The sequence below is a fragment of the Rhipicephalus sanguineus genome, chromosome 2, assembly GCF_013339695.2.
Source record: "Rhipicephalus sanguineus isolate Rsan-2018 chromosome 2, BIME_Rsan_1.4, whole genome shotgun sequence".
NCBI classification, from domain to species: Eukaryota; Metazoa; Arthropoda; class Arachnida; order Ixodida; family Ixodidae; genus Rhipicephalus; species Rhipicephalus sanguineus.
In genome coordinates, this window is record NC_051177.1 from 25472930 (window position 1) to 25488472 (window position 15543).

At 43.8% G+C, this 15543-nt stretch overlaps 1 protein-coding gene across 1 annotated transcript in view; it reads right to left on the reverse strand.

Moving 5' to 3' along the window:
* LOC119382573 (tudor domain-containing protein 3) overlaps nucleotides 1-15543 on the reverse strand; it is a 134605-nt gene that overhangs the window by 97717 nt on the left and 21345 nt on the right. Inside the window, exons 9-11 of the mRNA XM_037650334.2 lie at nucleotides 11063-11185; nucleotides 9670-9956; nucleotides 4465-4719 (exon numbers count right to left, since the gene is read on the reverse strand). Coding sequence (XP_037506262.1) covers nucleotides 4465-4719; nucleotides 9670-9956; nucleotides 11063-11185 — 665 coding nt within the window. The remainder of the gene's footprint in view (nucleotides 1-4464; nucleotides 4720-9669; nucleotides 9957-11062; nucleotides 11186-15543) is intronic.

Consider the following 15543-nt stretch of genomic DNA (forward strand, 5'->3'; position numbering starts at 1 on the left):
GTGACTTGAACGCACGTACACCGATAGTCGCAGTGATCTGGTTAATGACGTCGATTTCTTTTTAAGGGGGCATAAGAATGTCATCGTTAAACTGTGCGTTCCGTGAAGATCTTTCATTGCAGTGGTAGCAAAAGCACGCGTAGCACAAGTAGTCCGTCTCACTGGCAGTCACTGATCTTTCGGGCGTTAAACGTTTCTTCAAAGCGTATATGCCTAGGTCGGTAACTCTGCGAAATTTTGGCTTCTTTGCAATAATTAAAGGAGTACTGACACGATTTTGAGACATCGCAAAAGGGACATTTTTTGCTTCGTTGGTGTGCAGTGTCAACGCTGTCCACACACTGGAGTCGGAGAACACGTATAAAATATTTTAATTTGACTTTGAAGTTTTCATCGCTGAGCATCTGCAAGCCAGCTCCACTGCAACGACATTATCTCGACGAGTCAAGACAGTTTCCCCAGGTATGCGAGTTCTGCGTCCTGCATGCAGCCTAAATCGCAGAAATCACTGTCAGGGTCACAGGACGGCAATTCACTCATTGTTGTTTATGTGCACCACGAGCAGATGACGAATTTGCTGCTACTACGTCGCGAGTTTCTGTATCTCCGTGACGTCACACTGCTATGAAACGACACTGAGACGCCAACCCCTCGATATCTAAACCGAAAGTGTCTTTTTAAGGTGGCGCTAAATAAAATATATACGATGCATTCCCAGGCACCACAATAGTCGTTTTAGGTTTCTCGACACCAGTATTTTTATTTAGAGCAACAATCTGAAATTTTTAAAAATTCGTGTCAGTACTCCTTTAAGCTTCTTGTGCTTCGAAAGGTAGTCTCCACAATACACTCATTCCGAGCTATACTTTCTCGCCATGAGACGCACAAGAGGAGTAGAGTAAGAGCAAAGCACAAGAACTATCCGCGCCGAATGAAGTGTGAACAGCGCTCTGAACGCGCGGCTAGTTCAGGCCGTCTGCTGCCGACATCTAAGATAGACAAGCGCATCCGGTTACCGATAGTTTTGCTTTTCTTTCCTTTGACATTCCATATTTTGCTTTGCCACTGGAGCGCCACGTTCATGCTTTCCACTGATCGCAATTGGCGCAGCGCAGTTTCTCTGGCAGCAGCGTGCGTGAAGCGAGCACTCATAGCTCCTGTATAGAGTTTTCATCTTGCTTCCATCTCCGCCGTGTTATCAGCGCCTAGCTGTGATGCGAACAGAGGGCGGATAGAATAGCGAAGCTCCAATGCACGTACATTCAAGTGACCCGAGAGGTGTTGTTGTTTCGAACTCAATCGGTCTGAGGACGCGAAAACGAGCTCTCACTGCGCCGTCTCTTACAACGAGCATCTCGGTGTGCCCGCGCCTGCTCGGTAGCCCCGCGCTCGTGGCCGCTGCAGCGACAAAATAATTTCAAAATTACCGTCTTCAGTGCCGGCGACACCTTTTTCGGTACCTGCTGGCCTTTTGATAAAAAGCAATTCAATCCTGCCTGCATTTTCTACACTTGCTGGGCAAGAAGTCGGAATTGCCAATCCTTGCCTAAGGGTCTCATTGGAGGGGTCGTAACTATTAGTGCAACGACATTATGCGACATGTTTTCAATGATTATGAAAGCTGATGTGGAGGAGAATAAGTGGACAAAGTTTAAGAAATATAAAAAATGGAGTTTTTTTTTAATTGTCGTCAGAAGTTTTCATTGTCCGGTGTTTTCTTTAACTTAGCCTGATCATATCTCTTTACTGAAAAGTTATATAAATATAAGATTCGGCAGTGTGGTAGATAAGCATGCGAAGAACGTAATGCGCAATTTTTGTTGGTCTGCTACAAGGATTTTTCGAGATAAAGACCTTCAAAGTAAAGAAAATAACGTTTCCTGGGCCAATTTTTAGGTTTTTTATAAAAGCATCAACACTACACATCAAAACTAAAAATATCTGAGCAGAAGCAAAAACATGCATATATTTAGTTAAAAAAATTTTAGCTACCTAACTTTAATATATTTTGTGCAATTCATAACGAAAGTTGGCCAAAACAGCAGAGCGGATGAGCGCTCCACTCCACCTCTTCGTCATTATTGATTTCCTGTGCTTCGAAAAAATTTTTGGCGGCAAAACAAATTGCGGATCTCTTCTTTCCACTCATCAGGCAATAATATATAAAATTTTGAAATAAATTTGAGAGGTCGACCAGCCATCGATTGTTCGATCTTACGTGGAATCACCCAGTTATAACCTCTAAAATATATAAAGTTATAAAATTTATTATACTTAGAGCATATAAGCCGATATAACACGCTTTTAAACTTCAAAAAATGATTAATTGATGTGAGGGTAATACAGTAAAAAACCTCATTAATTCGAACTCTGTTATTTTGAAATCCCTCATAATTCGAAGGATTTCTGCGGTCCCCTATTTTGCAATGTAAATTTGAGTGGATAATTTGAAGCAGCGGTCAGTACCAGCCCGGTTAATTCGAAAACTTTGGAATTCCCAATTCCGATTTAGCTGCAAAGCCGCAGAAACGATGGCCCTTAGGAGCCACAAGGCAATGCAATGTAGCGATACTAATGAAGGACAAGTTGAAAACCCCAGCCTCGCTGCTGCCAGCGTAAGAAAAAAAAAAGCAGTCTCGTGGTCAACTGAAATGTGCGCTTGCGAAAAAGACGTGCTTCACTGCAACACAGCGGTGACACGTGGGCAGCATGACGCGTGCTTCTCGCAACGTCAGTGCGTCATGATTTACCCATTTTTTCTGGGAAAATAGAGAAATTAATAAAGGACAGTTTGACGGAATTCGCGACGTATGCGAACCTCCGATTGGTGGTTGTTCCAGCAATTTGCGCACTTGCACTGCTGGCGGAGTACTTGCCTGCAACACCTTCTTTGAAAACTGAGTTCGACAACTTCAGTGATCATCTTTTCCACCCAGAATACATCGCGAATTCCGTCACACTGGTCATTATTACATTTTTTATTTTACCAGAAAGAATGGGCGAATGGTCGCATCATGACGCGCTGACCCTGCGAGGAGCAGGTGACATGCTGCCCGCGTGTCACCACTGTGTTGCAGTGAAGCACGTCTTTTCCGCAGGCATCCATTTCAGTTGATCAGGAGACCGACTTTTTTTCCCCCCTTTCTTTTCTTTTTTTTCTTGCACTAGCAGCAGCGAGGCCCGCCGTTTTCCCCGGTTTAGCGGCAAAATTGAGACCGGGTATTGCTGGAAAAAATAACCCATGGAGCCGCAATCTAGCAGGCACAGCAAGCGGCCACCTCTGATTACTTTCAGTAATTCAAAGTTCCTTGTATCCAGGTCTTTTATGTTTGGTTAATTTGAAAACCCGCTTCATTAGAAGATTGATTACAGTCCCAGTGACTTTGAATTAATGTGGTTTTTCTGTATGTTCATTTAACTTTGAAGTAGGGCTTCGCTGCAATGCGGATTTCCCCTGGAAAGGTGTATTCACGGTACAGCACCCCTCCACGCAGTGAAACCACCTTTACAGGTGGTTACATGCGGTTTATATATATATATGTCTATTCGTTCGTTTCGAATACTTCGAAATTTCCTAGAATTTAAATTCGTATCGAAGCGAATTCGAACACTGTAATATTCGTTCGAATATTCGAAGTGCTCGAATATTCGCACAAGCTTACTCTGCACGTATTCAAAAAAAAAAAGGAGATTTTGCTTGTATCTTGCGAATAAAGCACTTTTAAATAGCTTTTTTTTTTTCGAGACACGTAGAATAAAATTGACGAAGAAAAAAATCTGTATTTTTTTATCGATTTTGGTAAAAAAAAAACTGTAGGGAAAGGGCAAAGGTGTTCACCGCCTGGGGAGAAACTAATCCCCTCCTTCTGGTCTTTTAGCGATCTGGATGTCTGCTCCTGCTCTACCCTATCAGTCATGCCAAAAAGAAAGTCACAAAGGTGTGTGTTGATTCGAGAGTGGACACTTGACTCAGCAGACTACACAATAAGCGGAGATACCGTGTTCTGTTAAGCGTACATGACAAAGGACAATTTCACGGCTACGTTCAACTGTTGGTACCTGTGTGCCACCTTAAACAATAACATTTCTTTTTTTCCTATCATAAATAGACGTCGCGCATGTCTTCCTGAGAAATTATTTGCATTTATGTAAAAATTTACTGCGCCTATATTTATGATATTGGAGGCCTAAAACGTTGTTTTGCCTGCCTATTTTTGGCGCCTAAAATGCGCTTTTTTAATGCCTAAAAATCCGGCCTCTAGTCATCACCTCTCCCCCCACCCCATTTTGCTTTTTACTGCGATGACAGGGTGTTTTAGTGTGAACAAATTATGGGCATTAATGGCAGCCCATTTAAGGCAGCAAAAGGTGCTATCGTTTGCTGAACAGGTACTATTATCAATGTCTGTTTAGGAAGTTCACTGGCCAGAAACAAGATGTCAGGCTAAGTCAAGCCTTGCTTACCTTGCCGTCTTCCCAGTACTTCGCTAGCACTTTCTGTCCGGAGAAAAGCCGCTTGGGGCCAGATGGCTTTGAATCAGAAGTGCTCCGGTCACCACCACGAGGTGCGGGTCTTGAGCCAGGTGCCAAGTCACAAGCCTGAGGGGTGCGCCGTCTGTCCCCCCCGTCCACTGGGGACTGCCGTGGGTGACTCCGGTTGCTGTGGTTGCCTTGATAAGTCCGCGATTGCTGTGGTGGTCCACCACCTTCTTGAGAGCCCTGTACGATGCACAAATTCTGATGTTGGTTTTCACTTACAGCCAAAGCCTGAAGTCCAACTCAATGCCACTAGTGTTGAAGCCTAGCACAAAGCTAAACCGACAAGCAAAGAGAAATTGCACTACACAATTCACAACCATGGAAGTTAACACATGAGCTGTGGTGGAAAGAGGACAGAAACTCCACCTAGAGCAGCTCCCTACAACTATGTAGCTAGTACAGGCAAATTGCCATTATTATTATTATAACTCACTTGAACAGAATAATGTGCAACTAATGAAACTGACAGACAATTAAGCCAAGGAAAGCATAGGAGGCATTATTTGTGGTTTCCAGTGATGCTACTGGCTTAGGCCACTTTGGAGCAGCTTTTGGAGCAGGCAAAATCGCGTTTTGGAGCAGCAAAACTAGCTTTTGGAGCAGGTGCTCTGCCTTCAACAATTCATTCTGAGCCGAAGAATTCTTAAAAAAGTAATAAACATCGACCACAGCAGCGTCGACATCCAAGCCAATGGCACTCAAGCCGCGGGCAAATTAGTTGTGCACTTTGTGCAAGCAGCACTCTCCTACATCTATGATGTCAGGGTATGCTTCCTGCATCTTTTTTCTGAAGCTTTTCACTGCATTAGGGCCATCCGTAGAAAAGCAAATGACATTTTTCTGCGGCAGGTCCATCATTGCTCTCCGCACTTCACTAGCCAAAATTTCCGAAGTCGCAGAGCCCAGCCGGAAAGACTGTAGGTGTTCCACAACTCGCTGCAGTTTGTTGGAGAAATGCCTAACTACAACATCAAGTTGTTGGCACCTCTGTTCAGGAAGAGGGGTCTTGTCAATGCTAACAGAAAAAACCACATCCGGCTTGTTCAGCTCGTCAAGCACAAGTTTCTTGAAATACGGCCCGAGGCCATCACTAACTATGTAGGATGCCTTGAACCTCTTACAACTAAACTGCTTCGCTGTTTCGGAATCTCCAAATAACTTGGGAAACAAGGCAGTTGCTGTGTCGGCCCACGAGTATGGGATGCCCATGAGAGTCATGCCAAGCACAAACAGAGTTTCTGCGTTTGTCACGCGGTCACACTGCAAAACGTTCCATGGACTGCCGAATTCCAAAGTCGGCTGGATCGTTTTCGGCCGCTGCAGCCCATCTGAAGCGTCTCAATGATGACTGGTAGCATCAATGTGCCATTTCATGGCTTCATGTCGCTTGACTGCTGCTACGCCATGTTGCCTACAGTTGATGCTTTGATTACAAAAAAAAACACAAAACGCAGTTCCTTCGTCCGCTTGACAACACCACATTGATATTTTGTCTCCATTTTCATCACTCTCATGGAGAACCTCCGCGTACGTCCGCATACAGCGCGATGTCGCTCTCAATGGAGGAACCTCATGTAGTTAGCTTCATTTCTGAAAGTCGGAGTACACCCCTTTGGCGCAGGCTTGGCGCAGAATCGCAAAATTTTGAGGAAATGTAGCAGGTTGTAGCAGCCAGGGCACTTTGGCGCAGTCTGGCGCAATTGCCGCAGCGGTAGCATCACTGGGTTTCTGAAGTGAATTTTAATGATTCTCACTTAAATTGAAAGAAATTAAAGTGGACGAAAAATCACCCTTTCTGCCGGTGGGATCTGAACCCACAACCTTCAAATTACGCTTAATTGTCTGTTGGTTTCATTGGTTGTGCATAATACAGAAAACAAGCCCCTTGGATAATTCCCCTACGTTTGAATGGAATAAGAAAAGTCTAGAACAAGGTCCACAACTGAAAACACGAAGCGAGTTAGTGTGAGTAATGCCGTCATCACATAAGTTAGAACATGAAAACAGCACACCAAGACAGGACAACGAAAAAAAACATACATACACAGCACTGCACGCTCACATATGTGCAAACATACACATACACGCTCAGTACGTACCAACCGGCCCACCTACAATCAGCTTTACTAGGGGTGTGTGAATAGCGAATTTTGGAACTGAATCGAATATGAATCAAATAGTGATGACACCGAATCGAATACGAATATTAATCAAATACTGTTTGAATAGTTTTCGAATAGTAAGACAACCATTTTCAAAACACTCCTAGAACTCCACAACATCTTATTTGAAACAAATATTCACAAACTTTCACCAAAGAACATTACAGTTGCTCTAAATAGACTGAAAATACCACAATTATGAAAACTAAGGTAAGCTTGTATACAGCAGGGCCTTCGTAATATTTTGTAACAGTGGGTTGAAATACAGTAATCACTACAGTAATCAAGGTGAGACTTTGTCACCTGCTTTTAAATAAAGTCCGGACAAATACTAAACAATTTTGAACCGAACACCACGGATACAGCTAAAGATGTAATGAAAAAGATAAACCTGTCATCACAACATGGGCCTCGGCACCGAAAGCGTGTAAATATCAGTGCCGAAAGCTATATCTGCAAGAACAATTTACACAAACACAAAACTTGCGCCTGTTGTTAGTCATGAAGCTGAATGCAGTCGTAGTCCCCACCTTCAGTTATTACAAGATGAAGACAGGAACTGAATAATGCGATACAGTTTCAGCATAGTAAAAAGTGGGCAAGAGTGGAGTTTCCAAAAGAAACGTCTTCATCCGGTAATCAATATAGCGTTGGTAGTCTCATGAAACCTTGCGCTGCACGTAGATTAATTTAGGGATTAAAACAAGAAAAATCACCTTTAGCTGTTCCAAGGTTTTGTTTGTTTTGGGGTCCTCCCATCGGTGCCGATTATTCGAAAACTATTTGAAAAGCATTCAGTATTTCTAATACACTCAAACCTCGAAATAATGAACACAGATATAACGAATTATCGGTTATAACGAAGTAAATGAAGAATAGTCTTGTCATAGCTACAGTGTTACAAATAAACGTTCATAACAAATTTTCGGATATAACAAATTTATTTTCGTGGCAGATGTGACTATGTTATAATGAGGTTTGAGTGTATGTACTATTCGATTCGAGTACCAAATCGAATAAAATGCTATTCGATTCGTTATTTGAAATTCTCAAATATTTGCACACCCCTAAGTTTTACACAAGCTAGACCTTGAGGTGTACAAGCAGCGGCAGTTAATTTCAAGCTTTCTCTCTGCTTCTTCGTTTTAGCAGTAACATATCAATTCCAGCAATTTTCACCTAGCTTGAGTCACAAAACCATGGTCACTTCAATGAAGCTGAGACATTCAACATCAGCCTACAGCGTACCACTCTAAGTTATTGAAAGCCCCTTCTTTCACACATCTACCTGTCAAAGCTGGATGAGACTGGACCCTTTATAGTATATTCATCAGACAGCTGTTTCATCATCTCTTGCTCACTCATAGAATAGTGAGTATACATCTTAGACGCACCATTAACAACCGTCATGACTTTGTCACCAAATAAAATTGGCAAGGGCGGTTAGTGTACCTCACCACAAATTACAAAGTTAAACATGTCTTTGCCATCTTCATGTAGAAGGGCTTTGTGTAGCACTTCCTCTGGTATAGAACACTGAATACATGACCCTTAGCAAGCTTACTACCTGTACAAAACAAATTTGCTTGAGCACCTGTGACAATTTATTTTGCCTAAAGGCAGGCTTCCGAAGTAAAAAAAACAAAGGTACGAACTCAAGAAAAAGTAATTCTGAATTCAGACTGGGATGCATGTGCAGCAGTCAGTGAAGTTCCTAAGCAAGCCTTGATAATCTCCAGCAACAGGCGATTGATTTTGCCATCAAAAAGTAATGCAGGCATCATTAGAGACACTGTAAATAAAGGTTCTGGATTAATCTTTACTGCCTGGGACTCTCAACCTCTGAAGGGTTTTTTAAAACCTTACACTGCAACTAGACACTGCGATTTCTAGCCTCTAAAGAGCTTGCTTTTCCAAGGATATTTTACCACTTTCTGAATGGTTCGTGGCAAAATGACGTTATCGAAGAGTATTTTGTCCCTCAGCAATTTCCGAGGCTAACCTTGCTACAATACAAACAACTTTTTCCACAATGTTCCAAGGAGTCAAGCAAATGGTTCGTAACAGTAAATATCAACAATTATTCTTTGCCCTTCAAGGTTTACAGTCAGTGACCATATTTATGTTTAAAACATGTTTTTGAAGCATTTAAAGTCATTAGAAAATAAGCCATTTCACTACATCAATACACAAGCATTTTTGTGTAGCAAGAGAGGGGAGTGGAACTTTTACACTTCCTACCCAATTGCTGGACACCCCAACCACAGAGACACTACTGTATATTCCAGCAACAAAAGCCTCAGTCTTGAGGCTTGGTACCAGAAAGATGTTATGCTGTCATATTTCTGCGGTGGCTCATCAGTATGCACTCAAGCATTGCAAGCTAAACGGCGCAACATTTTTTATACACTGAAAAAGAATCACATGTAGCCCAAATGAATCACCTGAGCATACATCTTATAAGTTCTCTGACAGCAATATCCCTGAAACCTGCAGGTAGGAAGGTTTACTTTAAAAGATCCTGACATGCCACAGAAGCAATTTCTTCTGTCGTGGGGTTTAAGCCTGCACTGCCAGATAACTGTTGCCTCCTTCTGATATTCCTATGTTCTCAGATAATGCATAAGATATTTAAAGGACTGTAGGATTGGGCGTGTTGGTACAGCATGATTAAGAGTGCATACCAGCGCAAACAACAAGAGGGGACAGAAGAGACGACGCAGAGCGCTGAACTTTCAACAACTTATTTCTTTGGAAAGACTTTGCTTTTTTATAAAGTTACACACTCCTGCAACAGCCGTGCACAGAACACAATGTCTCTTGTCACCTCTTGTCGTTGCGCTGATATGCACTCTTGAGCATAAGACATCCTTCTCACCGTTCAGGTACCCAATGAATAATTGGCCTGGTCAAACAGACACTATTTCTTCTCGCAAGTAAAAAGGAACTGAAAAGCAAAGGCACATACCCTGTGCCTGTTATAGGAGCCCGCGTTGTTGGAATAGAAGCCAGAAGAAGGCCCATCGTGCAGATGGTTCTGGTACGTGTGATCGCCTTCCCCTCTGGAAGATTCCTTATGTCCATGATACCGCTGAGAAGGCTGATGCTGCTGCTGCTGAGGAAAGCGGCCACTGTTGCTAGATGGTCCATTCATGCGGCCCTTTGAACTGCTGTGGCCCCCTCGGTTAGAGTGGTCGTGCGTCGAATGAGCCTCGGAAGGTCGGTCACCCAGGTGGGAATCTTCTACATCAGGCACTGGCAAGATATGTAATACAGAATGCTTAAAGGGCCTCTGAGCCACCTTAGTATTTTTTGTAACACTTCAAATAAACACGCGCATCTAGTTCAGAATGCCATCATGACCAGCAATGCCAAATGCGGCAGCACTACAAGCCTCGGGTGCACCACAAAATAAAAGAACAATCCCGTGCTCCTCTCTGAGCCTTTTGGTTTCCCAAGCGTTGGTCATGAACTCAGCATCCACATTTGGTCATATCAGCAGCAGCAAGAACCTGATTGTCTGTTGCGAATTATATGCAAGCTCCCTGTTCTTCCTCCTCGCCGTGCAAGGAGGAGCACTCTGCGAGGAGGAGAGATGAACCTACGAATGGAGCGTAGCGAAGGAAAAAGCAAAATAAGCAAGGCCATATTTCGATCATCAAATGCATGTAACTCCGCTATTGCGGCACCTTTTCCGAAAATTGTCATGGCTATATGTTTGTTGTAGACTCGTGCCCAACTGCGACACCACAACTAAATTTCAACTTCTGGGTGGTAAGGGGTCCTTTAAAAGTGATTAGCAAATCAGCAAAAATTGCCCAAGAAATACGTATGTTGCATGTTCATGACCTATATCAGAGAAACGGTGACAGTGTGCAGTCATGCATTTCTACACACAAATATCTGCTTAAAAAGGCACCTCTTTACTGCCACTGACTGCCATTTGTATGACAATATTTCAAAAACTTTTTAAAACACCTCAGTGACCACAAGCTAGATGCTGGCTGATGCACACTGGGATATTCTGCTACTCTAAAACGCATTTAATTAAAAACCCTTTACTCACTCTTGCATAACGCTTTGTTGAAGTCAACCACACCACCAGCTAACAAATATTTTTTGGTAATTAACTGTACCTCTTTGTGGTAGTTGCTTGCACATGAAGTGTTTGCCTCAACACGCAGATAAACTCCACACGACCCAAAATTACGCAACTGCTGCAGTCTTTTCTTAAAGCCTGCACTGTGAAAAAACATATCATACAATTAAGAGGGCTTCCTCAAAGAGACCCAAGAGCGTTGGTTTTCCCAAATTCACTGTTTAAGCTAGCATATTTACAATATGCCCCTAAGAGCTTTTACCTTTGGGAAGAGAGATCTGGTTCTGCAAGTAATCAAAAAGGGTGCTAGGCCCCGATGGTCGACTTGGAGCTTTCTCATCACCTGAATCACGTTCCCTCGTCTCTCGTCGCTTTCGTCCCGTTTCTGCAAAACATGTACAAACTACAGTTTGAAACATGCAAGTCCACTCACCAAGTTCAGATAATAATATTACAAACAGAAAAACACAGTGTGTAGATCCTGTAGCATAAATTATCATTGCTAAGTACCATACGATTGAGCACCATTCTTAAAAATATTTTCCTTGGGCATCGATACATCACTTCTTAACACAATTCCCACACTGCAAAGGCTCCTGAAAGTCGGCTGCAGTGACTTCACTTAAAGACTCTGACAGTCCACTCCATGACACGAAAACCGTTGAAACGGTGACCTTTCAGGCTTTTTTTAAGCTTTGGGAACAGGAAGAGGTCTGCCGGACTCGCATCAGGCCTGTATCAGGGCTGCATCAGGCCCAATGTGAGCCCAGCAGATTTTTTCCTGTTCCCAAAGCTCAAGAGAAGCCTGAAAGGTCACTGTTTCGATGGTTTTCCCGCCATCCAAGAGGTTGTTGCAGTCTCTGAGAAACGTCATGGCAGTCGACTTTCAGGGAGCCTTTGCAGTGCGGGAATCGCGTTGGAAGCGGTATATCGATACCCAAGGAAACTACTTTGAAGAACTTTAATAGTATGTACCAATCAGATCAACAAGTTCTTTTTACCAGGCCCAGTCTCATTACTTTACGGACAGACCCTGTATTTCATCGAAATTTGAAATCTGAAGTTGTGGGTCAACTTGCAATCGAAAACAAAACTAGTACCGCCAGTAATGGCGGCACAAATAAGAAATCGAGGATGCTGTGGGATGGTTACAACATTACCTTTGCTTTCCAGTTTTACATATGGTATATATTATTATTCAGTGCACTTGTTTTGAAGGAAAAAAAAGCTATCCTTTTTCTAACTTCTACCAAGCCGCTGATTACTATCAGGAGTGCCGCTGCTGATAGGAAGAGCTGCTCTTGCATCAACAATAAACACACCCATTAGATCTGTGTGCACCACTTTAAAAGCGAAGCTGTTCTTAGTCGAGGCTTTCGTGTCTGATGTTGGTGTAACGCTGATCATGTGGTCCATTTTACAGGTACGTGCCACAGAAATTGGGTAAATCCCACTACTCACCACTGGTCCACTCAAAATGAAGAAAAAGAACTATTGCTGCGGGCCGGAAGCTGCTGAAACTCATAGGAGGCAACAAGAGGATGAAGAAGAGGGAAAAAAATCCAGAAAGAGCTGCAGAAGGACTTGGAATCTACCTGAAGACTAGAAGTACCGCCGTTGCTCAACCATTTGAACTACTTGTATCAAGAGCTTATATGAGTGGTGAAGCCGGGGCAATCAAGCTCAACGATGGACCTATCATTGCAACTGTCTACTTGGTACCGAACCTATCCCAGGGCAATGCGAAAGTCTTTCTGCTGGAAACCTTGCAATGGCTGTGTGTGAAGCAAGACATTCCCATAATAGTGGTTGGTGACTTTAACATTGACATCACACAGGAGAAGTGGCTTCTACAATTCACGATGGTGAGGTTCAGGTTAAAGTGCTGCTCCAAGTCGTGGGGTCAGCAACCCACTACTATAAGAAGCACGTGCATTGACTTGGTCTTTGCAAACGTGAAATTCGATGATCTCAACCAAATAGGCCTGCCTCTGGCAGTGTATCATAGTGACCGCCGTGATTGTGAAGTGCAAAATGCACGTGCAGTTGAGCCAATCAATCAAAATGGAACCAACGCAGTAAAGCAGCGTATGGTGATGAATATCAAGCACCAGGGCACAGCGATGAAGACTGCATACAAGCAGTGCATGATGAAGACCAGACGGCGGAGTGCACCGATGAAGACCAAGCATTTGGGTAGACCGATGAAGACCATATACAAGAAGTGTATGATGGAGACAAGGCGATGGGGTACATCGATGAAGAAGCAACAGAAGATGACTATGGCGATGAAGAAGACCATGACCTTCATTAAAGGAGCACTGACACAAAAATTTTGCACCTTGTTTTTTTTTTGTTGCAATAGATAGCTTATGATCCACATATCACAGCTGCAAACCTCGTTTGCGCGAGTGCGCGACGGTTATTTATTTAGAGACTTTTTTAGAGCGCCCAGTCGCAGTTTCAGTTTCAAAGAGCACCGAGCTAGGCAGCTACTTCCGGAGGACGAGTAGCCACAGCTGGCCACGTGAGCACGCAAAATTGTGACGTAGGCGGCGCGCGAGCGTGAGTGCGGTGGGCCCCGAACCAGGTCAAGTGGCGCCAGCTATGGAGGATTAGACACAACTAACAAACGCGTAATCTATGTCCTCCGAGCATTCGGAAGCGCCCATCTCGACTCGCTAAGCTTACAGCATCGATTATTTGACTATGGCTCTCAAAAACGGCGCCGAATCGGGACGAATACATTGCTGTCGAAGCTTAAGGACATGAATCTAAAGCAAATGGAAGCATCAGTTCGGAACTTACACGTTACAGAGCGCACGGCGGCCACTTGATAGATTCGAAGTGGACGACAACCGCTTTTGACAGTGCTGCCATGTTTTTCGGAGGCGCAAATGCCTCGCCGGCGAAGCTTGCCGTGCAAGTTGGACAGCTCTCGCACGTGCGGCGACGGCCGACGTTCTGCGGCACCGCGCCGTTGCGGCAGGCTTGCCGCTAGCGTGAGCGGGCCATAACATCTGCCAACGGGCACGACGAGCGAACAGCGGAAGAGAACACAACTAGCACACGCAAAGCCGCAGGCACGGAGGATGAAATGGCAGGTAGCACGGCACAAGCGCAAGGGCACAACCAGCCACCACCCAACACAAACTCGTGACGTAGGTTTGTTTACACATACTCCGCGTTGATGTCGGCGTCGCAAAGCGCTCGCATCTCGCTCAGTCGCGCGGCATGCACTTTAAAATTGATTTTAAATATGTTCTAGGCTATATTGGCCCTTGATATTTCGTAGACGTTGTGTACGGCTCCACATGTGTCTATTTCACTCATTAACTCGCCTTCGAAATTTTGTGTCAGTGCTCCTTTAATGCCGTAAGGGTGATCAAATAAATAAACAAGTAAATAAGATGCCATAAAACTATATCACCACCTCAAAGCTTAACAAAGCGTGTTTAATAAAGAGCAGCAATACAAAATACCTGAAAGACTTGCAAAACATAGAAATGCGTTAGCCTGACAAAGGGAAGGCCACCAGCTTCGCTGTTTCAATTTTTTTAAGTATCGATCATTGATGGAGCAGCTCAGCAGCAATTTGTTTGGGGGGAACCAGTAGTTTATGGAAGAGCTTCTTCTTCCGACTTCCTGGCTTCATTTTTTTTTTTTTTTTTTTGACGGCCGTGTTTGGCACGCAGACGGGAATTGAAATCAGGCCTCCATTCCCTCCTCCCAACATCCTCCACTTTCTGTGTACTCTCGCACGCCACGCGAGCTTTGGGTGCCAGCCTGTTTAAACACCTGAGCTGTCAGCCAAAATTTTGTTATTTACCACGTGGAAGGGAGCATTGGCTGAGCAGCTATGCAGGCCGCACGTCGCATGCCACTGTTGTGCTTGATCATTGTGCTTCAACGTCATGAGCACTCCAGGCCAAAAGCTTTCGGGGCTTGTTCACAGCTGCATTCAAGAGGGCTGCTAATGCCATACTCCATGCCGAAAAAATGAACAAATGTGCAGCGGGACGCAAGTTTGGAGTTTCTCAACACGCAGTATGGCAACGGCAACTGCAGTAGAACCAAATTCTCGTCTGTGATGCCAAGTACCAGGGTTTTCGCAGGCTGGGCGCTTTTCAGAGCTTGCGGAACACGTGAACAAACTACACGATTAGTTTCTGCTAGTGAGACACGAAGTGGTCACACAAAACACCCGTATCTTAGCTTCAGAGATGGGAATGCCAAGGATGGACTTGGAAGACCAGCAGGGCTGGAGCATCGAAGTCCATGAAGAGCACTGGCTCGACAACGCATGAGTACATGTAGTCAGTCCAGTGACTACATCAATAAATTTCTATTATAAAATTCACTTGGGCACTTTTTTTTTATGTTCAATTTTGGGGTGTGAGGTGTCGACCCACATTAGAGCAAACTTAAAATCGTGTAAATACGGTGTTGCACGCACTGTCTACAAGGTGTGCACCTAATGCATGCCTAAAAAGGCACTGCAATAATTTTTGGCATGGTAAATAAATCTGCTCAGCCACTAAAATATGATGTCATAAAGATATAAGCCTAATTATAGACAGTGCAAAAATCCACACTGCAGCAAATGATGCCTTTGACTGACAGTAAACAGCATGAAAAAATTAACCCAGGGACGAGAAGCAAACAAGTAGGATAAGCATGAATTTCAAGCTGATATTTTTCTTTACAAAGATGTAATAATATATGCATGTTCACAAAGAGCTA